General features: G+C 44.6%; 2 protein-coding genes across 12 annotated transcripts in view; one reads left to right on the top strand and one right to left on the bottom strand.

Annotated features, from left to right (window-relative positions):
- The window catches only part of CUNH9orf43 (chromosome unknown C9orf43 homolog), a 46,121-nt gene that overhangs the window by 2,548 nt on the left and 17,818 nt on the right, over window positions 1-25,755 (bottom strand). The window contains exons 1-12 of one of the 11 annotated variants that reach the window (XM_031377588.1): window positions 20,833-20,922; window positions 20,427-20,495; window positions 16,152-16,304; window positions 15,896-16,040; window positions 10,406-10,463; window positions 8,585-8,685; window positions 6,905-6,965; window positions 5,528-5,676; window positions 4,713-4,860; window positions 4,257-4,344; window positions 3,962-4,008; window positions 3,705-3,753 (exon numbers count right to left, since the gene is read on the bottom strand). In XM_031377588.1, the coding sequence (XP_031233448.1) occupies window positions 3,705-3,753; window positions 3,962-4,008; window positions 4,257-4,344; window positions 4,713-4,860; window positions 5,528-5,676; window positions 6,905-6,965; window positions 8,585-8,685; window positions 10,406-10,463; window positions 15,896-16,040; window positions 16,152-16,296 (991 nt within the window). In that variant the 5' untranslated portion in view covers window positions 16,297-16,304; window positions 20,427-20,495; window positions 20,833-20,922. Of the gene's footprint in view, window positions 1-3,704; window positions 3,754-3,961; window positions 4,009-4,256; window positions 4,345-4,712; window positions 4,861-5,527; window positions 5,677-6,904; window positions 6,966-8,584; window positions 8,686-10,405; window positions 10,464-15,895; window positions 16,041-16,151; window positions 16,305-16,603; window positions 18,487-19,624; window positions 19,717-20,398; window positions 20,803-20,832; window positions 20,968-25,755 lie in introns of those variants that run through there. The other 10 variants (XM_031377581.1, XM_031377586.1, XM_031377587.1 and 7 more) reach the window with 10 other exon arrangements.
- On the top strand, window positions 21,147-23,020 carry Pole3 (DNA polymerase epsilon 3, accessory subunit). Its single transcript, XM_031377599.1, has 4 exons — window positions 21,147-21,298; window positions 21,394-21,479; window positions 21,787-21,905; window positions 22,334-23,020. Exons 1-4 carry the CDS (start codon window positions 21,233-21,235, stop codon window positions 22,498-22,500), a joined length of 438 nt encoding a protein of 145 aa, XP_031233459.1. The 5' UTR covers window positions 21,147-21,232; the 3' UTR covers window positions 22,501-23,020.

The raw sequence follows: 25,755 nt of genomic DNA, 5'->3' as shown, positions 1-25,755 counted from the left end.
ATATATATATATATATATATATTCTCATGTTTCTCCTTCAGGAAATATTCTCTCTGCCATGGTTATCAAGGAATATTCTTGATCCCAAGATTAATGACTCCATGATAATCAGAGACAGTATGAGTTCAGGAAGCAAGGGTGTATCTATGTCCTTAGCAAAAAATGGTAAATGCTGTGACTTTTAGGAAAGCCCTTAAGGCTGTGGGAAAGAACTCTAAAAACATGAGTTTAAAATATATACAGTGGTGGTGCACGCTTTTAGTCCCAGCTCTTGGGAGGCAGAGACAGGTGGATTTCTGAGTTCAAGGCCAGCCTGTTCTACAGAGTGAGTTCCAGGACAGCCAGGGCTACACAAAGAAACCCTGTCTCGAAAAAACAAAACAAAACAAAAACAAAAACAAAAAAAACAACAAAAAAAAACCAAAAAATATATTAACACGATTTCTCAACTGCAAAATATAAGGATGCAACAATATGAATTATATGAGAGGCTTCACGGACCTAAAAGAACAGGGACAGCTCCACTTGGAGCCAACTTCTCAGAAAGATATTAAGGAAGGAAATTAAGAGATTTGGAGAGTGGTGTTCGCAGGGCAAGATCCCACCCAGCTAAGTTTATTGTTTATGCTTACAAAAAGCAGGCAGATTCCAGAGTTCAAGATCAGCCTGGGACAAGATAAGATCTTGGTGGGAGTGGGGAGTGGGACCTTGTGAATTCCTTTTAGTCAAGGCATGCCTTTAATAATATACATACATACATATATATATATATATATATATGCTTTTTTTAAATGTACCTATTTATGAGTTTCCATGTGATGTTTCAAAATACGCACACCTCATGTAAAGCCTCCTGGGCTCTATTTGTGATCCTATTTTACCTAGGCTGAAACTGCATCTGCTAGAGACTAAAAATGAAAGTAAAACATATATTAGGACCCAGTGTCAACTGTGGTGGCACTGAACTCAGAACACACAGAACTCAGGAGGCAAAGGCAGGGGGATTTTTTTGAGTTCTAGCCCAACCTGATCTACACAGCAAGTTCTAGGCCAGCTGGGACTACACAGTGAGACCCTGCCTCAAAGAGTGGGGAAGAGGGCTGGAGAAATGGATCAATGGTCAAAAGGACTAGCTGCTCTCCCAAAGGACCTAAGTTCACATCCCAAAACACATACTGAAGTTCACAACCATCTGAAACTATAGTCCCAATGCCTTCTTCTGGCCTCCTCAGGCACCACATATGCATGGTCCGCAGATACACATGCAAAACACCCATAAACATAAAGTTAAATTTTAAGAGAGAGAGAGAGAGAGAGAGAGAGAGAGAGATATCCAGACTCAGACCCTTTTGTAGCCATTGATGGAGTGGCAGGAACTAAATGAAGTCTAATCCCTTCATGACTTCTGACTGAAGCAAGAATTGTAAAAGGCATTTCAATGCATCTTTGCACATTCAGGGGAATGTCATGTCTTCCCCAATTTCCAAAGAACCAAAACAAAAGTCTATTCAACCTATGCCCATCTGAAAGGACAATGAAATTCATGTTCTACAAGGACACCTCCAAAGTCATCAAATTGGCAAAGCAGCCCAAGTTTTCAGAAAGAAAAGTGTCATCTACATTGAATAGGTAGTGTGGATAAAAGCCAATGCCACAGTTGCCTGTGTGGGCACTCACCCCAGCCAGGTGTCATCACCAGGCTAAAGCTGGACAAAGACTGAAAAAAAAAGTTCCGAAATAAAAGCCAAATCTCACCAAGTAGGAAAGGAAAGGGCAAATACAAAGAAGGAGCAATTGAAAAGTGTAGAACAAAAGTAAAAATTATGTGCAAGCTGCATTCAAAACTGGTCAATGAAAGAGACAGGCAGAGACAGAGGCACCCAGGATTCCTCAGGAGGTCCAAAGTGGATATCTGTAACCATCAGCACCGAGAGAAAGGGGAGCTGCAAGTCAGGCTTGGAAGTGACACAGATGACTACTGTCATCCCAGCACTTAGAAGCAAGGAAAGAAGAACAAGAGTTCAAGCTCAACCCCACCTATATAGTCAGTGCCAAGCCAGCTTGGGCTACACAGTAGGGACCTGTCTCGAAAAGCAATCAAGGAGCTGCTAACTCTGTTTCCACCTGTTACTAGCCCTCTTTTGAGAACGTGATTTGTCCTTCTCTGGTGATATCCCCAGCAGACCCCATTAGCTTCTTCAGACAGGGCCTTGGTTGTTTCTTTTACACACGATATTCTCTCAACAACATTCTTCATGAACCCAACCTCTCATTTCACAGTTTTCTCTAGACAGCTTTCAAGCGTTCTGTTCCCTGTCGGCTCCCTGCAAGCCCTGATTCTCATTCAAACTTCTTACTAGCAACACTGGAAAACTCTAACAGACATTGAAGACAATCCCAGAAACTCTAATCTAAAACATGTAGGGTTCAAGCTGCTTGTTAAGAGTTTTAAAAGCCTCTCAGCTGGCACCAGTGTGCAGCCAAGGTGGGTCTACGGCCCGGAGAAACACATGTGCACACACACCCTTCTCCCGTAAGTCCTCACAGCTACACTAATCAGCCACACTCCTCCAAGATGCCTTTTTCACAAGCTACTCTCAATTCCCATACCAGGAAGCCACACGTGTTAAAGATCCAATTGACCAGTCAACTCTTCAGTAAAGCCCTTCTCTACTCAGAGAGGACAGGCCACCCACCACCCTACGACTGTAACTCAAAGAGGTACTCCGGTCCCCCAAGCAAGACAGCTCTTGTTGGAAGAAGCACAGAGGTATCAGACTAGAGTTGTGGAAGTGGTAGTGATCACCCTGGATCTGACCTCATCTTGGACAAATCTCCCCTACCCTGAGCCTCAGCCTCTTCTACTTCAGGACCCGTTGTAGACCTTCAGGCTAACAGATGTTGCTGATACCAGAGACAATAGTGACACAAAGCAAGAGGTCTCAGGTGCGTCTCGCCTGATTCCACTCAGGACCCCAGACTCCAGAGGGAATTCTGAAAAATCCTGTTGTTTGCAGGGTAAAGCCAGCAAATACACAGTCTGAACATAGAAGAACAATCTTACAAGATTCAGGGAGGGTCTCCCTCGGCCCTTCCCACTCTGCACTCAAGCTGGGAAATGTCAGCCTAACAGTGCTATGTGTATCCCTGTCATGTGAGATCAGAGCTCCAAAAAGAGATGTACTATTCAAGGTTTCAACATGAACACTAGTCAAAAAAAAAAAAAAAAAAGGTTGCCTGTTGAGTATTGGCTACTGTTGATACAATGTGTTGATGGCCAGCTGAACCCCAGAACCTGCCAGCTTTTAGTGTGGAAGCCAGAGGGCTCTTGAGAAAAGGACCTGTCTACCTGAACTCCCAACCCTCCCACCTCAGCATGTGATGTATGGTATAGGCATGTATCACTATACCCCGTCCTCACTCTGTTCTTTCTAAAGCAAAGTCTGAAGAAACTCCAACTGTGAGTCAGTCCTCTTTCAGATGCCCATGTGAAGAGGCACATGGCCTAAGTGGCTTGCTCAGTGACTATCCAGTTCAAGGATGACTTGGGGTGGGCCAGCTGAGCCATCTGGGAACAAGTCTGAATGCCTGACAGAGGTAAGTTTCACAGTGACAAAGGTGTGCTTGCCTTCTGCCCTTCCCCACATCCCAGGATTCTACTTGACTAAGCAAAGGGTGGGTTATAAGTGTCGACATATACATACCATACCGGCTCAAGACATTTCTCTTGGCTTTCTTCTTGGCCTTCTGAGACTAACATGAGAAGGAACTGAATTAGGACTTTGGGCAAGTGAAGAAAACTTTTGCAAAAAGAAAGAACTTTAAATGACTGTCAGTGCAATCTCATACCCACAGCTGGCAGCCAGGGGAGAACCTTCCCTTCCCAGCCCACGAGCATCCCAGGCATCCCTTCGCAGCCCACACCACACCCGCATCCCACAGGCTTCTCTCATGACTCTACCTGTTTCTGAATAGAGGTTTTCGCCTTCTTCTGCTGCTTCAAGGAATCTGGTAACCAGAAAAGCTGGCTCAGTCCTCTCCCCTACGGACACTCCACACCTGCTAGGCTACCTACAGTGACCAGCCCCACCATGGTGACTCTCCTACCCTGACCAGGACCAAGCAAGAAGCTGCTCTGAAACTGGAGTCTCCTGAGTTCTTCACGTGCCCCTGTGGGACCGTGGCAGGAAACACAACTGAACAGGGACCACATGGCATTGGAGAACTATGCGGTGTTGAGGGCAACAGGGTGGTACCTAAAAATCCATGCTCAGCAGGGCCCTCAACTCGACTCAGGTTGGGGCGCAGCTTCCTCAGATGATTAGGATACCGCAGTGATGGTCTCTGCAGATGGTAGGGATTATTAACAAAAAGTCTTTCTGTGGGTCTTTCTTTGACCCAAATACATGTATCTACCTAGTCTATAAACATTTTTTGAGAAACCGATGTTTGGCAGCAGGATTGTACCAGTGTACAATGCAAGGACAAAGGAAAAGCAGTTGGAAACAGAGTCCAGAAGAACCAGAGGCATCCCTCCCCTTGCCCATCCCCCTATACTGACTTCCACTTCCATCCAATCCAGCCCTCCGATCTTCAAGGCCTGGGTCCAGAGTAGCAGAGCAGAACAAAGTGTAAACAGAAAACCGATTCTGCCTTGAAGACCAATGGGCTCGATCTTCTCGTAGGCCTCCTCTGAGGTACGAGGCTCTTACTTGCAGGGTGAGGCGCTGGATAGTCAGATACATCTTAGATGAGATAGCACTTTCAGGTCGGCTCTTTTCGAGGGGAAGACTCTTTCTCGTCTTGGACAACTCTATCTTCACCTCAGGGCTAACTATGGATTTCTCATGTGCCAAGATGCTAAAGGGACAAAGACGGCCAGATAGTCAGCAGCATCTCTTCCCAGAGAGCAGGGCTTAAGAGTAAGACAAAAAGGGCTGACATCTGAAGACATTTCCCCTTTGGCTCTAGAAAGGCTTGTATGGCCTCCCTCGGTAATGCATTTCCCACTCAACTAGCATGACCACAACTGAGTCTCTTAAGGGTTTGCTGTATGCCAGGCTCCAATGCTTTTATCTCACTAACCCCTTCCAGCACCCAAGGGCAAATGTTAGCACCCTCCTCGGTGTGTAAATGAGGAGAACTAAGCAGAAATGTGCTGAATAAGTTACCAGTATTCACAAAGCCAGGTAAGTTTCAATATACAATTCAAAGGTGTCACACGCCAAACCACATACACCATTCTGCCTCCCAAATGGACAAACATCCATAATTAATCAGTGAAAACAAAAACAAAAAAAGAAGAGAATTTCAAAGGACAGTGCACAGAATATGCTCTGCTCAAGCACAATGGATAGTCTACATTGGATGGCGGTGGCAGTGGTGACTGTCACCCTGCCTGCCGGTAGACACAAACAAGAGATGTCGAGGCTGGCTTCCTGTTCTCCTCAGAGCACATGGTTTTGCCTTTACTCAGCTTCAATGAAAATCAGGGTCTGGCTCTCTCCATTGGCTCTACAGTGCTCACCACTCCTTCAGTAGATCCTGGGGAAGCATGTCAGCTTGGGTCCACAGTGGTACGGCTTCAGAACTTAATTGCTCCAAGAAGTGTACTGGGGATGGGGGAGGTACAATCGCCGCTGGACTTCCAGGGTAATACAGAGATGCCTTGCTTTTCTGGAAGAGAAACAATGCAAGGGACACTCTGAAGCATCCTTGTCAAGCCTGTTTCTTCCCATCAATATTCCACCCTGACAAATGAAGCTCCCTGATTCCAGACCGTGTCAATTTGATTGAATTAAAAGAGACTGAGGGTGGCAGGCAGCAGGACTCAGTGGTAAATAGCCCTTGCTGCACAAACTGGAGCCCATGATGGAAGGAGAGAATCGACTCCCGAGAGTTGTCCTCTGATGTCTATACCCATACTACAGCACACATGTGCTTACACACACACACACACACACACACACACACACACACACACTAATTATGATGATGATGACAACAATAATGATGATAACAACAATAAATAAAAACGTTAAAGAGATCAGACACATCCTCTGGATGTGTCTGTAAGGGCTCCGAGGCCCTTACAGGAGTGTAAGGAGTGGATTGTCCTTTAATGGAGTCATAATATGATGGAGAATAACTGGGAATCAGTTAGGGGAAGTGGAGCCTGGTTGGCAGCAGTAGGCTCTGGAGGCCACAGCTCTCCCTAGCCACTCCCTGCACTCCCTTCTCTCTGCAGCTAGTCTATCAAGACCTGAACATCCTCTGCCATATTGGGATGCTCTTGCCATCCCAACACTCTGCCAGGCTCAGGAGGTCGAGCAACCACATGAGTGGACAGAAATTCTCCTGTGAAGCTTCTCTCTTAGGTATTTTAGTGACAGCCACAACAATAACAAATAACACACAGGCCTCCTTCAATTTCCCCACCTCCTCTCCATCATGAAGGACACCCAACTTCTCCCTTGCAGGGCTTCTAACGTCATATTCCATTGAGAGAAAACCAAGATCAACTTGCTTTTCTGGAGAGGCCATTCCTTTATCCACTGAACAAATCAACAGTAACCATCTAATGAGATACTAGACTGAAAACTGGAGTGGGAATTGACATTAAGGAAGGAGACAGAGCAGGGACTTCTTCCTTTGAGGGACACGAGTCACATTTACCAGGAAGGCAGGTTTGGGATTAGAAACCCTCTCTTCAAAGATTTCCTTACCTTCCTACAAAGAGTAGATACAGAAGGGTTCTGTAGCCATCTGTAACTATTCTTAAAGAATGGGTTTCTTTTACCCTTTGGGTAAAGGAGTTTGTCCACTCATATAAGAGGTTGTGTTAGGGATGGAAAAAGCCATCAACCCTACCATCACTTCATGGGGGACAAAGCCCGGGACTCACCCCTCCCAGTTTCTTTCTCTTCTTCCTAGGCCAGCTGGAAGCATCAGTCTTTTGAACCGCCCTTGAAATAAGAAAAACCAGAACTCATTCCCAGATATTTTAAATAGACACTAAGACTATATGTAAACGACAAGCCTAGAGACGGCAGGAAGCTACAGGTTTCTTCTCTCATAGATCCACCATTCTATCCCTGCCCCACCTTCCTCATGTTTCCTTTACATGAAAAACAAGCTTCTATAGCTCATGTTGGTGACAGCATAGTGTACACACACAAACACATATGTAAGGAAGGACTATTTGGGCACAAAGAGAAAATGGAAAGAAATTCTTGAGGTTGCTATAAATGAGGAGACTGCTTTGTCATTATGGCTTTAATTTAGTCACTTAACAGAATTGGGCCGGGCAGTGGTCCTCTCATGCCTTTAATCCCAGCACTTGGGAGGCAGAGGCAGGCGGATTTCTGAGTTCGAGGCCACCCTGGTCTACAGTGTGAGTTCCAGGACAGCCAGGGATATACAGAGAAACCCTGTCTCAAAAAACAAAAACAAAACAAACAAACAAAAAAAAGAATTGGAACATCAGTGATTGTTAAAGAAAAGCCAACCCCATTCCTACAGCAGTCAATGCTAGCCAGCCTCTGGGCCTCCCCTCTGCTTAGACACAAGGCTGATAAGCTGTTCATTCTGCATCAATGCCCTAGGTCTCGAGGTTGAGATCACAATTTTATGTTTTACTGAGGACTCTTTTCCTCATTTTTGAGGGGAAACAAAACAAAACAAAACAAAACAAACAAAATCAAATGTGTTTCTTTGTAAGTGAGAGTCTTTTTTTAAAAACATGTATTTATTGAGGGGGCTGAGGCTACACACGCCACCGTGCAATGTGGGGATCAGAGAGCAACCTGTGGAGTCACTTCTCTCAGTCTACCATGTGTGTTCCAGGGATCAAACGCAGGTCACTGGGATTGCTGGAAAGTGTCCTTGCTTGCTAAGTTGTCTCATGGGTCCAACACTTATTTCTTAAACCTCATAAACAAATTTAGCTTTGGGAGGAAGGACAGCAAGATGGCTTGGCAGGTAAAGGTGCCTGTCACCAAGCCTGATGCTGAGTTTGGTCCCTGGAACCCACATGGCAGAAAGGAAGAAGAGCACCACCAACTTCGAATTCTCCTCTGACTTTCTCTCCTAAGTCATCCTTTGACTTCCGCATAGGCTCCTTGATATATCCCTGCCCCCTTAGTAAATAAAGTTAAAAAAAAAAAATGGAAAGTCATGCCCAGCTACCTGAGTTTGATCTCTGGATCCCATCCCACATGGTAGAAGAAGAACCAACTTCAATAAACTGTCTTCTGACCACTGCAACTGTGCTATGACACACATGCATGGGTGTGTATATAAAACAAATAAATGTAGTAAGTAACCTGGACTACCTTGTCTATGCTATTTACTTCCATGTGCAATTTGAAGTAGAGAATTCCCACAGCATGCATTTCTCAGGACATCCCAACAGAACTCCAGTGTAGTAAGAGGCAGGAGCAAGTCTTGATCACTTTCTCTGTTTGGTCGGCTGCTGCTTATAATGAGATAGCTAAAAGGGAGGTCCCAGAAGGGAGGGGGTGTGCAGAAGACCACAGCGAGTTTAGGGGCATTGAGACCTCTAAGTTCTGGACAAGATGCTCACCTCATGTTCTTCTCCATTTCTTCTGGAACCCAGGTCACAGCCATGTTTCTGACATCTTCAGAGGAAGGAAGTTGGGCTTCATTCAAATTCAACACTGAGAGCTAGAAACAGAGGAACAATGGGACCTGAGGCCCAGCCTCCTGCTGAAACTGAGCTCCGGGCCAAACACTGTCTTGTTATGTTACCAAAACAAACTGGTGATTCAGAAAATAATTAAAAAAAAAAAAAAAGACATTTGTGGGGCTGGAGAGATGGCTCAGTAGTTAAGAGCACTTGATGCTCTTGCAGAGAATCTGGGTTTGGTTCCTAGCACCTACGTGGCAGTACATAACCATTCATCACTCGAGTTCCAGGGAATGTGACATACTCTTCTGACCTCTGTGGGCATCAGGCATAGAGACAGTACACATACACACATGCAGGCAAAACACTCAGACATGTAAAATAAAATTTAAAAATTGAATAGAAAAAAGGGACATTTCTAATCTTCCAAATCATCTTCAGAGTATTCTACCCTCCTGTATCAGATACCAATGCACGTACGTCTCAAGGGGAGGAATTTTTAAACAATAACCTTCCTTGCTTCTCCATGACATCGGTATAGAATTGAGGAAACCCAACCCATCTCCCATGAGGATGGGAATACTATCCCTTCTACCAGTCCACTGCAAAACCTTAGGTCCCCTGCAGCTGATGTGGCCTGAAGTCTGACAGCAGAGAGATATACTGAGCACTGGTAACAAGGTTTCTTCCTGTAGTTCACCCTGTCTACAACTACAGGTACCCAGATGAGTTAGCGAGTTGATTTTTCCCACCCTTTGGACTGATCACACAGCACTAGGATTTAAAGAAATCCTGTAGATTATCTAGCCCATATTTCATTTAAGACTTTTTTCAAAGTTATCAAGAAAAAATCTTTTGCCTGCTGATCAGAATTGACTTGGGAAGGCAGAAATGGGTTCTAGGACAGCCTGATCTACAGAATAAGCTCCAAGCCAGTCAGGTGAGATACATAGTGAGACCCTGTCTCAAAAACAAAAACAACAAACAAAAAACCAAGAAGAAAGAAAAAGAAAGGAAGGGAGAGAACAGGACAGGAAGTATCAGAATACCTCCCCTATGGTGGAGGCAAAGATTATTCTATGCTCCTTTTGATTGTAAAATCTAACTTTTTATTATTTTAATTATATAAATAATATTTCATTATGACATCATATATGTATATAAAATCTCTGTCTAACTGTGGATCACAGTTTTTAAAGTTAGAAAGCTATCAGACTTGATGACCTTAAGGCCCATTTTAAGCCTGACATTTTAGCAATCTAAGTTCTCTCCCTGTAATAAGAATGTCCACTTAAAAGCTGAACATGTTCTATATAGACAGAGAGAAAGTCCTCCCCTATTCCGAACATTCACAAATTACTCTGGGGTCTCTAAAGACAATGTAGCGTGTGAAGCTGTTAACACAGAGCCTTGTATACAGTAAGGACCTAATACTAGACAGCTCTTACCAGCCTCCTCATTCACACTACATCTATCATGAAGAATAATATTGGGGATGGGGAGACAGGTCAGGGAGAAGAGCCAGGGCTGATTCCTAGCTCACAACCATCTATAACTCCAGCTCCAGGGGATCCGAGGCCCTCTTCTGGCCTTGGAGGGCTGGTACCAGGCACACGCATGGCACACACACATACATGCAGGCAAAACAACCATACAGAAGAAAATAAGAATGTTTAAGAAACAATAATATCAAAGGCAAAATATCCCCACAAATAAAGAGAAAATGTAGAGGAAGTAACTTTTTAAACTGTGACTTACTTTGGGAGGACTAGGAGAACGGCTAGTCTCATCTTTGTCACGTAAAGCCTTCCTAGACCTGAAAAATATATGTTCCAAGCATAAAACAAGAGACAAAGGGGGAAGCCAATGGAATAACTAAGTTTACATTCTGAAGGAAGTCCATCTATTGACTATGAAGGCCCTGGATTTTTTTTTTTTTTTTTTAAGACAGGTTTTCTCTGTAAAGCCCTAGCTGTCCTGGAACTCACTCTGTAGACCAGGCTGGCCTTGAACTCAGAAATCCGCCTGCCTCTGCCTGCCAAGTGCTGGGACTAAAGGTGTGTGCTGCCACTGCCCAGCTGGATTTTTTTTTTAAAGATTTTATTTATTCTTTTATGTAGCAACAGTACATTGTTGCTGTCTTCAAACACACCAGAAGAGGGCATCAGATCCTATTACACATGGTTGTGAGCCACCATGTGGTTGGTGGGAATTGAACTCAGGACCTTTGGAAGAGCAATCAGTACTCTTAACCACTGAGACATCTCTCCAACCCGAAGGCCCTGGATTTGATACTGTCAATAAGCACAGGTATCCCTCCATGCACATCATATACTGCACTTTATAACTATCTATTTCATCCAACTCAATCCATAGCCCAGGCCCTCTCTTGGTAGCTATACAGAACTAGGCACCGCACCCTAAATAACAGTGTACTAAGGGCCACTTGCTGCTCTAGCCTGGCTACGTAACCTTGATCCTGGACACCCACACTGGAAACATAAAGCCCATTCCCAAAAGTCCTCTGACTTCCACATGTGCAGTGTCATGCCTGGACGCTTACACACACACACACACACACACACACACACACACACACACACACAAAGAGAAAAAGACTTCCTGTTAATAGGTTTTTTTTACCATTTGCTCCTTATTTTTTAAGACAACTTAAAAGTTATGAATGAAAGAGTAATAATGGAGGTATGTGAAAACAAAGACTGCACACATCATGGTTCATGAAGTCTCCTGGGATGGAGAGCTCAATTTCCACTCTTATTTCTGCAGCTCAGCTTCCTCTGCACTCAGGACGATCCTGCTCTATGTTCCTGAAGAATGTCCTCTCCTTTGCAGGCCCTGCATGTGCTATTCCTATAGTTTAGAAGTTTCTTCCTGTCAACTTCCCACATGCAGGACTTCTGTGCTGCTCTAAGTTCAGGCTGGGGTCTGACGCTCGTTGAGCAGATGGGGGTGCCCTAGGTTAGGAAGCCTTGCCTGTGCTTCCGTAGCCCCGTGGAAGTCCTTTTAGGACATTCCACACTGGATACCCCTGACTGCTTGTGGGTTTTCCCTCCCCAGCTAGAATGAAAGCCTTTGAGCACAGATGCCATCTTACTCCCATCAGATAAACAAAATCATGGAGGATCCCAGCACCCAGCCTGGACCCTCCCCTTACTACAACTATACCCATGAACTGCAAACATGACTAAACAAAGGATGCCATGACTGCCACTTCCAAAGGGGAGTAAAATCCAGGTGAGCAAATAGGATGCAGGGCTAGGGTGTATCCACAAGCAAGTAGGAACACCTGCTGCTGAAAGACTTCAGCAGGGACAGTGCTCAGGGAAGGGGTAAAACCCAACCTTGCAAGTGGAGGAGGACATATTCATTCAACGGGAACCTTAGCTTCCACTCTATGCCAGAGCTCTGTTATACAAGGAAATATCCTGTCTTGACCCCCCCACTGCCCCCACCAAGAAGAAGAAGAAGAAGAAGAAGAAGAAGAAGAAGAAGAAGAAGAAGAAGAAGAAGAAGAAGAAGAAGAAGAAGAAGAAGAAAAGAGAAACAGGAAAAAGGATGTGGTCATATAGCATCTGAGACCTATCACAGAGATCTCTCCTGCTTTGTCTCAGGCCATCGTCAGTCATATTTGCCTCAAGAATGAACACCCTTATTATATTCCTTCATGCTGTGGCTGTTGTTTGAGTCACAGTCTCTTTCCATAGCTCTGTATGGAACTTTCTATGTATACCAGGCTGGCTTCAAATTTACAGAAGTTTTGTAAACTTTGTGGGTTCCTTTGTGGGTGGAGACCTGCCTGTGCCTCCTGAATGCTGGGATTAAAAGTTTGTGCTGTCACACCAGTTTCTATGTCCTTTGAAGTGAGAGCTGTATTTTGTGGCAGCAAGCAAACAAGTCATTAAAAGGCAAAAAAAGGCCAAATCAAATGATGGTAAAGGTGTACATGGGAAATTTTAAATAGAGTGCTCACCTCTGTGAAAAAGCAATTTTTAAATTCAAACTGGATAACAAGGAAGAATTAGCTGTGGGAGGATCTAAAGCAATTTTCTCAAATGGACAATTCTGCTCTCAAGGGACATTGGGCAATGTATGGATTTGTCTTAGGCTGTCACAGCTGCAGGTGAGGTAGTGCTAGCATGCAGTGGATACAGACAAGAATGAAATTCAACATCCACTGACACATACCCCAGGCCCCTATAACAACTCTCCCATCCAAAGTCATGGTGGATAACAAAACGCCAGGCCAGGGAGCAAACTGTAGGTGCCTGCGCTGTGGCGTGGGAATTGTGGGGTACCTGACTGACAGAAGGGGACATATGGCTGGAACCTACTGAACAAAGACTACACAAGACTTCGTCCAGCGAGAATGCAGGACCTCCTGTGGCAGTTTAAGTCACTCTGGAGGCTTAATGAAGCTGAACAGAGGGTGGGAAGACTGTTTGGGCAAAGTGTTGAAGACAGCAAGGCACCATCAGAAAAGCCAGTTTGGCTCCGAGAAAAAGTTGAAATCGGAGAGCGAGAACCGTGACTAAAGCGGTCCTCTAGAGCAATACCCAGGTGCAAGGATCCAAGAGCAAGTTCTGGAGATGTATTTGCCCCAGAGGGACAGAGACAGGTAATAACAGATGAAGCCAGGAGACAGAGGACAAGGGAGAAGGGGAAAGGAACAAGGGAGAAGGGGAGGGTGTTTGTTCTAGAGGATAAAGGGCTACCTCTGGATAGAGAGGAGACATGTGACACATCTCCAGACTTTTGGCTACTTTGTGGGTTCCTTTTTCTTCCACCCTTTCCCACTCCTCTTCTTCCCTTCTAACATCCTAGAACTAGGAAGAAGAGAACGGGATAGAGGGGAAGGGGTAATAGTATCGTCAGACTGTTTCCTGCTGATAAGGGGCATTGAGTTTCTTGGGGCAAGTTTGATCTTTGCTGTCAGGATATCTAATTTCTTCTCATCTCTTTGCAAACAACTACAACAAATGGCATCCAACCGCTAAACAGCCGACCAGCCACGTCTGTCAAGGCTCTAGCATTTATATAGCCTCTGAAAAGTACCCAGAATTCCAAACATCAAACACTTGCAAAACACATCTGCAGCTGGCAGAATCATATCTCTGCTAGAGAACGAGGCCAATCATAGTCGGCTGCTGTGGACAACCTGAGGCAGCCCATATCCCATACCTGCGATTAAAATGAAAACACATTCTTATAATATTTCTGTGTTTTTAAAGAAACAAAAATTCTCACTACAGTGGCACACAGGAAAATGGTTGTTTATAAAGGTAAGGGGGGAAGCATCGTGTTAGGATGAGGTATTTAATTTTAATTGAGCATATTTAGGTGAGCCAAAGGGGACTTTTGTTTGCAGAGCTTCAATACTCTGATAGTTGTGACTTGGTAGTCAGCCTCAAGAGAGCAAGTGGCTAAAAAGGGAACAGACCTTGATGGTTAACTTTAGGAATGTAATCTAATGGATTTTTTTTAATTAATTAATTTATTTATTTTAGTAATCCAGAGGGAATATGCTAGGGCCATATTTTCGAGCTGGCTGGAGTCCCTTCAGTAGGCTACAACTCCTTAGTGAGCAAATTAGAAGGCATGGATTGAGTGAGGTGATGGGTGGATCATTATTCCCAGAAGCTTAATCTGCTGGTCAGAATGTAAAAGCATTGGAGGAGACAGGCAAGCAGAAGACCACGCAAAGTCACGTGGGAATAGTCTAGGACAAAGGCTGAGGCAGACAGCAAGAACGCAGAAGGAAACAGATGCAGCAAGAGCTGATGGGTGAGGGAGCTCTCTGCAGTGCTGGCACATGGGACTTGGCAGGAGCAGAAGTGTGTTCTATGCTGTGTGCAGATGTGGGGCCCAGTGTAGGTCCTGGCTGGGTATGGATGACATTTTCCCAGGGCTTGGGTCCTAGTCTACCTTAAGCCTAAGAAAAACTTCCAGATTGCTTACATGGACTAGAGAAAAGAAGCCACTTAAAAGGTGGCCACTAGTGCTTGGACTCTGAGCAGCAAGGTCTTTGAATTTTAAGTGCTGAGTTTTCCACAGACGCTTACACTGCAATTTCCCTAGACTCCTGGACTCTGCAAGAGATTAAACAAAAACCCTAGGAGCTTACAAGTAGTTTCATATCTAAAACTAAAACTAAATAAATAAATAAATAAATAAATAAATAAATAAATAAGAAAGACAGCATGATCCAGGCATGGTGGTGCATGCCTTTAATCCCAGCACTTGGAGGCAGAGACAGATAGATCCCTGAGTTCAGGACCAGCCTAGTCTTCTTAGTGAGTTTCAGGACAGTGGGGACTATGAAGAAATATTGTCAAGAACAGAGGACTGGGGGGTGGGGGTAGGCAGGCAGGCATATGGATGCTGCTCTCTGCTGACCTTCAGAGGCTGACAAGGTTGCCCTATTAGTAGCTAAGTTGTGTTCTGACACTTAAAAAATTCATTTGCTAAGTTCCTAAGCCCAGCATTTCATATTGTGGCTATATTTGGAGACAGAACCTTTAAAGAGATAACTAAGGTTAGATGAGGCCCTGTGGGTGGGTCTTTACCCAACAGCACTAGTATGTTTATAAAAGGAGATTAGGGTTAAGACACACCAAGAGCAAGGGCCACAAGAAGCCTGAGGGACATGGTGCCATTTCTTAGGAGAGGAGTCCAAAAAGAAACAACTCTCTGAGCCAGGCAGTGGTGGCGCATGCCTTTAAATCCCAGCACTTGGGAGGCAGAGACAGGCAGATTTCTGAGTGTGAGGCCTGTCTGATCTACAGAGTGAGTTCCAGAGAATTAGGGCTACACAGAGAAACCCTGTCTCGAAAAAAAAAAAAAAAACCAACAAAACAAAACAAAAACCTCTCTGACTCTTGATTTAAAACATTGAACCTTCAGAACTCTGTGACAATGAGTTTCACTAATTATATCACCCAGGCAACAGGCAAACTACCCCACCCCTGGAACAGTTGTTGGCAGTTTTCTTTTGGGTTTCCCTCTCCCCATTTACCACTGACTTAATTTTGGATAGGTTCCATTTGGCTGTTTTGTTTTAAATAATACTAGAGATCAAACCCAAAGCCTCATACACACTAAGCTACATCCCCAGCTCTTAGTGTCTTCTTTTAAATGTAGCCTTCTCAGAGTCTTCTGTACAGATAAGAGAAGTGCAGACCTGGGATTTGGAGACACAGTTTGCTAAGGAAAGAGTCCATGATAACTGACCTGCTCTGACGTTTTGAGGCTGGTTTCAACAATGAGGAACCTTCCTTGGGGAAGGTAAATTCTGATGGTTGTTGCTGAACAACCCTCCTCCGGGTCCACAAGCAGGAATCCGTGATATTTACAACGGTGAGTGTTGGGAGTTTATCTGAGAAAGCACACCAGAGCAGAACATGTAACCTCCTGCTTGGAGAAAAGAAATCAAGCAGAAACAGCATGGGGACTTTGTGGAGAAGACGACAGAGGCTAGCTAACACACCTTCAGTTTCTCGGGGAGATTTGGGGGATGGGTCCAGGATCCTAGGATGGCCCCTCTCAATCCGTCGGAGAGATGCCCAGCACTGTGGATGCTGGCAACCTGCCAAGTTACAGACTGCTTCATCCCACTGGGACTCGTCTGCCATGTTCACAGCTATAAACAGGTTAAGACAAAATCCAATCTTGTAGTATTCTAGTCCTCTGGAGAATTAGCAGTCACACACGCAGGGGTTACTATTTTTATACATTAGACAGCCATACAGTTCATATTTCAATTTAAAATAAAATCATAGACTATCTATTGAATCCATATAAGTAAATGGTGGTCACACAAGAAAAACAAAGAATTGAGAAACAAGCAAGTATAAAGGTACTATGAGCTTAAATGGCAAGTCTGGGAAAATGTCTTCAAAAGTCCTTCTAAATTGCCATGCCAAGTGACATGAAACTTACCCATTCAGCCTCAGTCTCATCTGGAAAATGACAAGTCTATTTCAGTAGCTACAACAAAGACTTTACAGATGTTTAAAAAGTTGCTTAATGCCAGGTGGTTGTGGCGCACACCTTTAGTCCCAGTGCTTGGGAGGCAGAGGCAGGTAGATCTCTGAGTGTGAGGTCAGCCTGGTCTACAGAGTCAGTTCCAGGCCAGCCAGGGCTACACAGAGAAACCCTGTCTGAAGTAACCAAAACAAGCCAGATGTGGTGGCACATCCCTTTAATTCCAGCACTTGGGTGGCAGAGGCTAGTGGATCTTGAGGCTAGACCAATCTACAGAGTGAGTTCAGACAGCTAGGCTACATAGAGAAATCCTGACTACCAACAAACAAACAAAACAAAGAAACAAACAAAAATGCTTATAGCTGGATGGGGTGGGGTGGGATACACCTTAATGAAAGGGGATAGAGGTTCTGTCTCTAAGGTCTTGTTCCCCAATTGGTCCTTGTCAATAAAGAAGGCCAGGGGCCAATTGCGGGACAGAAGGTCCAGATGGGTTTTGAGATCCCAAGAGAAAAAAGAGACTCAGGGAAAGAGAGGGAGGCTTTTTCTGTAATGCTTTAGAATGAAAGGCATGCAGCAATCATGTAAGCTCTCGGGGCAGCTAGGGCCTGCGGCCTCCTCTACGAGCGGGTGGCCAAAGATGTTTAATTTAACTGGAACAAGCCACTAAGTTTAGGGTGGAAGGAGAGACAAAGATTATAAATTGGTAAGGGCACGCCTTTCCAGGCAGGAGGTATCTGTGCCCAGCAACTGTGCCACAAAAGGCAAGCTGTAAAGTGACAAGCTAAGTGTGTGTCTCTTATTCGAGGATTCAAGGGTCTTGGGTGGGGCTGGTAATATAAGCCCTCCAGAAGCAGGGGTCTCAGGAATGGGCTGGTGGGAACAGTCAACTCCCAGAGCATAGGTGGGTAGAAAAGGAAGCCGAGTGAGAGCTGGGGGTGGTGAATCCCAGAAATAAGCTGGGTGGAATGGAAGGGAGCTGAGGGGCCAGAGCACATCAGCTCCCAGTTAGAGGGCAGAGTGTGATTTTTAAAACTACACACAACACCCTAGGATTTAGGGGGCAAAAGGAATCAGATCTCCATGAGTTAGGGCCAGCTTGGTTCCAAGACAACCAGAGCTACACAGTGAGACTCTGTAATCTCAGAAAACAAACATATTTTTGATCCAATGATTCAAAATAACTATCAGAGCCAAATGCTCTATAACTATAATCCCAGTGGCCCAGGAGTGTCTGAGATAGAATGATTAATAGAAGTTTGAAGTCAGTCTAGGCTACATGTGCTATGAGCTATCCTTGGCTATAAACAAATGAGATCTTTGTCTCAAAAACAGAAACAAAAGCAGAGCCAAGGAAATGGTTCCGTGAGCAAAAGCATTTGCCAGCAAACCTGATAATATGACTAAATTCACATGCTTGAAGGAGGCAATTGACTCCTGCAAGCTGTTTTCTGCTTACACACACACACACACACACACAAACACACACACAGAGGGGGGAGGAGGGAGGGAGAGGGAGAAATATGAATTAATAATATTAAAATAGGGGGAAAAAACAAGACTGGGGAGCTGGCTCCGAGACCATGCAAGTGTAAGCACGAGGACCTGAACCCAGCTCCCCAGCTGAGCCCACATAAAAGCCAGGCATGGCATTGTACCTATAACCTCAGCCCTGGGGAGGCAGACACAGGGATTCCAGGGCTTGTTGGTCAGCTAGTCTAACTGCACTGCAATTCCAAAGTTTAGTGAGAGACCCAGTTTCAAGAAATAAGATGAAGGGGCTAAAGAGATGAGTCAGCAGTTAAGAGAACACTGGCTGCTCTTTCAGAGGACCTGGGTTCAATTCCCAGCACCCATATGGCAGCTCACACCTATCTGTAACTCCAGTCCAAGGAATCTGACACCTTCATACAGACATACAGGTAGGCAAAACACTAATGCACATAAGGCTGAAAGAATGAGATTGAGAGAGAGAGAGAGACAGACAGACAGACAGACAGACAGTGGAGAAGGGATTAAGGAAGATACCCAGTGTTGACTTTTGGCATATACATAACATATATATATATATATATATATATATATATATATATATATATATTTGCATGATCAAACATATTTGCACACACACATATGTGCATTGCAAACACACGTGCTCACACACACACACAATGAAAAAATTAAAAAATATCAGCATCCTTTTCTCTTTCATTTATCATTACAAAAATGTTACCATCTTTGAAAAGTCTTACTAAATTATCACCAGTAGAGACAGGCATACAGCTTTAATCCCAGCATTCTAGGCTGCAAAGGCAGGCAGACCTCTATGAACTCAGGGCCAATATAATCTACATAGCAAGTTTCAGGCCAGCCAAGGCTGTAGAGTGAGACCCCATCTCAAAAAGAAACCACCAACAAAAACTTAAAATGAACTCACAGAAGGGCTATTTAGCTGGCCTAAGCCTCTGAAGGTTTTCCTCACTTTTCAAACACTATAATTATCACAAAATGCCCACTCCCTGTGAGTGGGTTTGCTCAAATTACAAATCAGATGGCCATTACCTTTCTACCTACTGGCCATGTGGCCTTAAACAAGTAACCTAGCTTCCTCATGGCTTAGGGGGTCCTACCTAAGACTGTAGGGAGGCTGGAGAGATGGCTCAGCACTGAAGAGAAATAGCTGCTCTCCCTGGGGGTTGGGAGGACGGTGTCCATCTCCAGCCTCCCTAAGTCTTATGTATGAGAAGCCCTCTTTTTAGTTGTTGGTCAGGGTTGTCCGAGAGACTCCCACAACATTATAGGCTATTACTATTGCCCTTGGTTACCCTCAAAAGAGGAAAGTAAGTCCCTATTACTGAAGACACAGTACACTTGAGACAAGGGGTTCAGATTAACCTGGGAGCCTCCTCCCTGACGACTAGCTTTCATGGTACCAGGTACCAGCTTCCAAAGGAGGGAAGCAACCAATAGACCTACCCAGCTATGATGCTTACAAACCACATCAGTGACCAGCATGGTGCCTTAACTCTAAGGTTGCAATAGAGGACATTGTCCGTTTCTTCATCTATTCAACCCATTTATTGACTGTCAAATGAGAGGACCTGTTTTGGGGCATAGAGAATAACAATAAACAAACTCTCTGTTCTAAATCCCTTCAAATTTAAAGTAGAGTTAGGAATCTAGTGGCCTGGGCTGCACCTGGCCTAGGAATAACTTAGCTTGGCAGGCACTTTGAGCCAATGTTTTAAAAACTGAAATGGTCCATTAAGTTAGATTTCTGGCTTCTCTCCTAGATCAAAAGGCCTGACAGCACCAGTTTTAACTAAATAGTGGCTGGAACTAAGGCTATGACATCTTAAAACCAGGCCTGGTCTAAGTGCTGAGTTCTTTCCACCAGAACAATCCCTCAGCATTGTTCATCATCCCAACCCTGTTGGGTTTTTGTTTTGTTCCTCTAAATAGGGAAATATTTCTTTGTAATGTCTCCATTACAAAGAACAAAAATAAATGTCTCCATCAAAAACAAAAACAAAAAACAAAAAACAAGTTGTTGTTTTGGAACAACAAGTTTTAACAAAAAAGAAAAAGAAAAAGAAAAGAAAGAAGGAAGTAATCCAGCCTTAGTTCTCAGTAGGAGTATTTTTTTCTGTACTTAATACGAAATTTATACAACTTAAAGCAACACTATAAACATAAAACCAAGTGATGATTTAGATAAGAAAAATATACGAAGAATGAATTAAAAAATACAATCAAATGCTTCTTGCCCTTTCAGTACCGAACCAGACCAAACTGAGCTCCGAAGTCTCATCAGGCGTCTTTTGATATCGTCCTCGTTACTGCTGTCCTATTAAAGTAATGGCATTTTTTAAACAAAATTTTAGAGAATTATCACAAAGTTGTGAAGGGGACAAAATTAAAGATGGACAATCCTACTGCATCAATCGGTGCAGTAGAATTGAATGAAAATCTACACTTTGTTCCGGGCGGCACTCAAGTGTCAGTAGTCCGCGATTTCGCGGGATCAAACCAGATTCCAAAGGGTTGTGTTCTGAGCCTCTGGGAACAATGCTGAGATTGCGAAAGCGCTCCGTAGCTTTGGCCCCGCCCACCTCCTCTAGAGAGGCCCCGCCCACCCGTCAGTCCGAGTCCCGCCTCTCCCAGCTCAGTCAGCTTTAGCCTACCCTTTCCAAGCCAGGAGCCTGGCCCTGCGGTTGCCTAGCAGCGGCGCACGGCACGATGGGAGAATAGACGGAAACCTGAGAGAGTCAAACTTAGTTTGGTGCGAAAGCGCCAGCGGTGTGTCGTAAAGCAACAAGCGGGGACTGGAACGTCCGGGATGTGGTGGAGGCGGATGGAAACCTCAGTGGTCCGAAACCATTGCGACATGGAAAGCTGGACTACACTGGGGACTTGTGGCAGGGCCGATGTAGCGGAGAGGCTGTGGCGCGCAAAGCACTGTGGGACACTGGCAACGTGGGGTAGGACGGAAGCCTCCGAGGATCATATCTTAGCGACGCGGGAAGTCCAGACACCAGAACTGTCTGGAGACCTGAAAAGGAGGGTCGGGCCCCAGCGTTGGCAATGGCGGAGAGGCCCGAGGACCTAAATCTGCCCAACGCCGTCATTACCAGGATCATCAAGGAGGCGGTGAGCTGCTCGGGCTGGCGAATGGGTCGAGGGCGGACGTGTGGGCAGAAGGTTAACAGAATCCGCGTGTGTGTTTATCTCCACTCTCTTCGCAGCTCCCGGACGGTGTCAACATCTCCAAGGAGGCCCGAAGCGCCATCTCCCGCGCCGCCAGTGTCTTCGTTTTGTATGCCACATCCTGGTGAGCCAAGCAGAGGCGGAAGGGAGGCGCTGCGGGATCCTGACCCTGCGTTCGTGGCCTGGAACCTTCAGGCCCCAGTTCCCTGCCTCAGTAGAGAGCGACTCCCAGCTCTCCTCCAGTTTCTCACAAATTCTGAAGGAGGTTAAACAAGGCTACTGTAGCTCTTTGTATGGGGAAGGGATGAACTGAGCCATGTCACACAAAAAACCATTCATCTAAGATAAATATGGCTTTTCCCACCCCGTTTCTGAGTGTCTTGTCTCCACCCACTTTGACAGCTTCTGAAGGGCTTTGCTCTTTCTTCCAGTGCCAATAACTTCGCCATGAAAGGAAAGCGCAAGACTCTTAATGCCAGTGATGTGCTGTCAGCCATGGAAGAGATGGAGTTCCAGCGGTTCATAACACCATTGAAAGAAGCTCTAGAAGGTATCCATGTGCTCTTCTCTCTCTCTCTCTCTCTCTCTCTCTCTCTCTCTCTCTCTTTCTCTCTCTCTCTCTTTTTCTTTTTGCTTTTTTTCGAGTCAGGGTTTCTCTGTGTAGCCCTGGCTGTCCTGGAACTCACTCTGTAGACCAGGCTGGCCTTGAACTCAGAAATCCCACCTGCCTCTGCCTCCTAAGTGCTGGGATCAAAAGCGTGCACCACCACCGCCCATCTCTGTTTCTAAAACCATATAAAAAAAATGTTCATCCTTTGTTCCCTGATCACCTGATTTCAGTATTGGTGCCATTAGGTCCCGTTCAATATTCCAGGACTGGTCATGATTCCACTCTGTTTAGTTGGTGTGTGATATAGGCCTGGTTATTCCGCCCGTGCCTCGGTTTGTCTCATTAAACAGTGATCTGCTTCCTTACAGCATACAGGCGGGAGCAGAAAGGCAAGAAGGAAGCTTCAGAGCAAAAGAAGAAAGACAAAGACAAAAGAGATTCTGAAGAGCAAGACAAAAGCAGAGAGGAAGAGGATGAAGATGAAGAAAGACTGGATGAGGAAGAACAGAACGAAGAGGAGGAAATAGACAACTGAGTGGAGAGAGTGGGCAGACTGTGGCATGGTGGAAGGGACCCTGAGATCCTGAGATGTGCTTATGTGAAGCCTCTTCCTGTGAGGCCGAGCCATCCTCGTCACTGGTGCCTGAGATCAAAATAAAAACTGACCAGAAAGAACAAAACCAGCTCTTCCCAGACTGAGAGCGTCTGAGTGACAGAAACCGGTTTTGCTTCATCAGTCTGCAGGTTGTGACTTTTTAGTATAAGGGATTCTGATTGACTACATAGTTTGGTATTGCTTGTTTACTTAAAAAGTATATGGCTAGCTAGTTTTTGATCCCATTTCCCTGCCCCTCTGAAAAAGTAATAACATCCATGTTGCCTGCTGTGTTCCAAGTCACAGAGGCACTAAAGGCTCAGGGGGGAAAGTGGGGCTTTGCTAATGGTCACCCAGTGTAACTGTACAGTAATTGACAATAAGTACTAATGCTCAGAATGGTTGCTCTTTTGGAAATGACTGAAAAGCTGTGAGCGAATACAGAAATCTCTTCACTTGATGGTAGCATTACTTACTTGGTTTCTGGCTTTCTAGACTTACTTAGCTTTGTAGTCCTTTATTGACTTAGATGCTCAGTCTTCTGGAGTGGCTGCACTCCTGTGACATATACTCTTAAATTCTGAGTGTTGGTTAGAATCTGTCAAAGGGTGCCAGTTCTTAAAAGCAGGGGGCTTAATCTTGGAGGTAACTCAGTGCCTGCCATAGTAGGACCTAGTGCCACCTCCTGGAAGGTATAAAATCCCAGACTTGTGGCTGCTGCTTTTCTTTCCCTGAGCTCATAACAAGTTCCAGAGACTTTATTTCCTCCAGGCACAGCCTGTTCTGTCTCCATCTCTCCAGCCTCTGCCTCCTAGCCATGCTTTCTCCCCCTCTTACTTATTTCATCTTCTAGTCTAGGGACTCTGACAACCTATGTCATATTCCAAAGTGCATGGTCCTCAGATTCCATAGTCCTAATCTCCTGTGTTTTAAAGAGAATTGAGAAACACCTCCAAACCTTAAGGTAAGAGAAATGGTGCTCAGGAATGTAGCACCACTGCTGTAGCTTTGAGTGTGTCTGTTGGCCTTGCCTTTTCCCCATTTAGTGCTCCAAGCACTTTTTCTGTCTTAGTTGTGTACTTGAGGCTGACATGTGATGTAATATAGTTGGATACTGTTTACTAGTCAGGGGAAAACAGGGAAGAGTTTGCTGAAAGTGACTGGAGACTGTTGAGAAGATTTTAATGCTTTCTACAAATAAAGAACATTCTTGTTTAAAATGATGACTCATACAATATGCTTTTGCAAAGGACTCACCAGGACTCCTCTCTTTCTCCCCCTACACCCTCACACATAGGCATGCACAGAGTCCTGTGTCTTGTTACATTACCAGCAGATGAATGAGTATTCACAACTTAAGGGCACTTGCTCTTAACCACAGCTAACATATCTTGAGATTCTCCTGGTTACTTTGCATATCTCACTAGCTCCACTACTTTTTTTTTTGTTTGTTTGTTTGTTTGTTTTTTAGAGACAAGGTTTCTCTGTGTAGCCCTGGCTGTCCTGGAACTCACTCTGTAGATCAGGCTGGCCTTGAACTCAGAAATCTGCCTGCCTCTGCCTCCCAAGTGCTGGGATTAAAGTGTGCCACCACGGCCCAGCCTCTATTAGCTCTTAACCACAGCTCTAAATTCTCCAGTACACACAGTTCTCAAGTCATAAGTAAAATTTATAAATCAAAATTCACAAAGAACCACAGTGGTTCTTTGGTTTCTAGGCTTTTTCCTCCACAGCAGAAACATTGTTTCTTAATTCCCATGAGCACCATGCTGGACCTACCCTTCAAGGCCCATTAGTAATTCTGTGACTTCCTTTGAACTCAATTTCAAGTGTATGTACTATGTACCAAGTAGATCTTCCTAGAATATACCTGTGCTTTCAGTGAGATCAAATCCATAGTTAAACCTGTTATTCAAGGCTTATGTAAGAAGGGCTCACCCTACCATCTAATCTCTACCATAAGGCTGTCAAGAATAGAAGGGGCTCAGTCACATAACACTTGCCTAGCATGTTCAAACAAAACAAAAAACCAAACTCTTCCATCTCTTTGGTTTGTTCTGCCCAATCCCTTAACTAAACTTTAACATTCTAAGGAGCCTTTTCTGGGAATGGAGATTTGGATTTAAAAGAAAAGAATTCAACATCTGGAAAGAATCTTTGGGGTCTTCCATCAGTTTTTTCCCTATCACACCTATATCATCCTATATAGCATCTGGATTTTGAAGGTTTTCCATCAGACCAAGTTTCTAATCTCTTTAAACAAAGTGCTTCATGAACAGAGACTAATCTGCATCTAGGCCATGGAAGAGTTCTTGTTCTAATCCATTGGAAACTATTTGGAGGGTATGAAGAGATGGCTCAGCAGTTAAGAACAATGACTGCTTTCCCAGGGGACCAGGGTTTGGTTCCCAGCACCCACATGACAACTAACAACTTCTGTAGCTACTACCATTTGAAGGGATCCATGCCCTTTTCTGGTCTTCTGTCACTGCAGGAAGGTGGTCCAGAGCCATACATGCAGGCAAAACATCCATACGCATAAAGATAAATCCTTTAAAAATGTTTTTGTGCCCTAGCCCCCTATTTTTACCTATGGGAAGTTGACACTCTTTAAAGATAAATTCCTTAGGGCATTAGAGCTAATTTGTGATTACTGAGATTATGGTCCAGTGGCCTTTGGCTTTCTGTTTTTATTTTAGTAAATGTAAACGGTTGGGATAACTTTAGATTTACAGAGAAATTATAAGGAGTGTGGTTCTCTCATACCCTTCACCCAACTTCTCATGTTACAACTTTAAGTCCAATTTTTCTAGTAAGTTATTAAAAACCAAAAAATGAGTGGTTTTTTCGAAACAGGGTTTCTCTGTGTAGCCCTGGCTGTCCTGGAACTAACTCTGCAAACCAGGCTGGCCTCGAACTCAAATCCTCCTGCCTCTGCCTCCCAAGTGCTGGGATTAAAGGCGTACGCCACCACTGCCTAGCCTTAAACATTTTTAAAATGAAGATCTGGCGGTATTTAGGACATATACAGTATTTATTACACAACTACCCACTTCTACCTTCAAAATAATTTTATCACCTCCTTTCTAGTACACAGTCATTCCCCAAGGTTCCCTCCACTCAGGCCCTTGCCACCCACCCCAAGTCTTTGTCAAAGCCCCATAAACCTCTCTAGACCCCATGCTCCAGTCCTCC

The sequence above is a fragment of the Mastomys coucha genome, unplaced genomic scaffold (assembly GCF_008632895.1).
Source record: "Mastomys coucha isolate ucsf_1 unplaced genomic scaffold, UCSF_Mcou_1 pScaffold18, whole genome shotgun sequence".
In the NCBI taxonomy this organism is placed as follows: Eukaryota; Metazoa; Chordata; class Mammalia; order Rodentia; family Muridae; genus Mastomys; species Mastomys coucha.
Note: the sequence above shows the minus strand (reverse complement) of the source record. Positions and strands in the feature narration are given on the sequence as shown.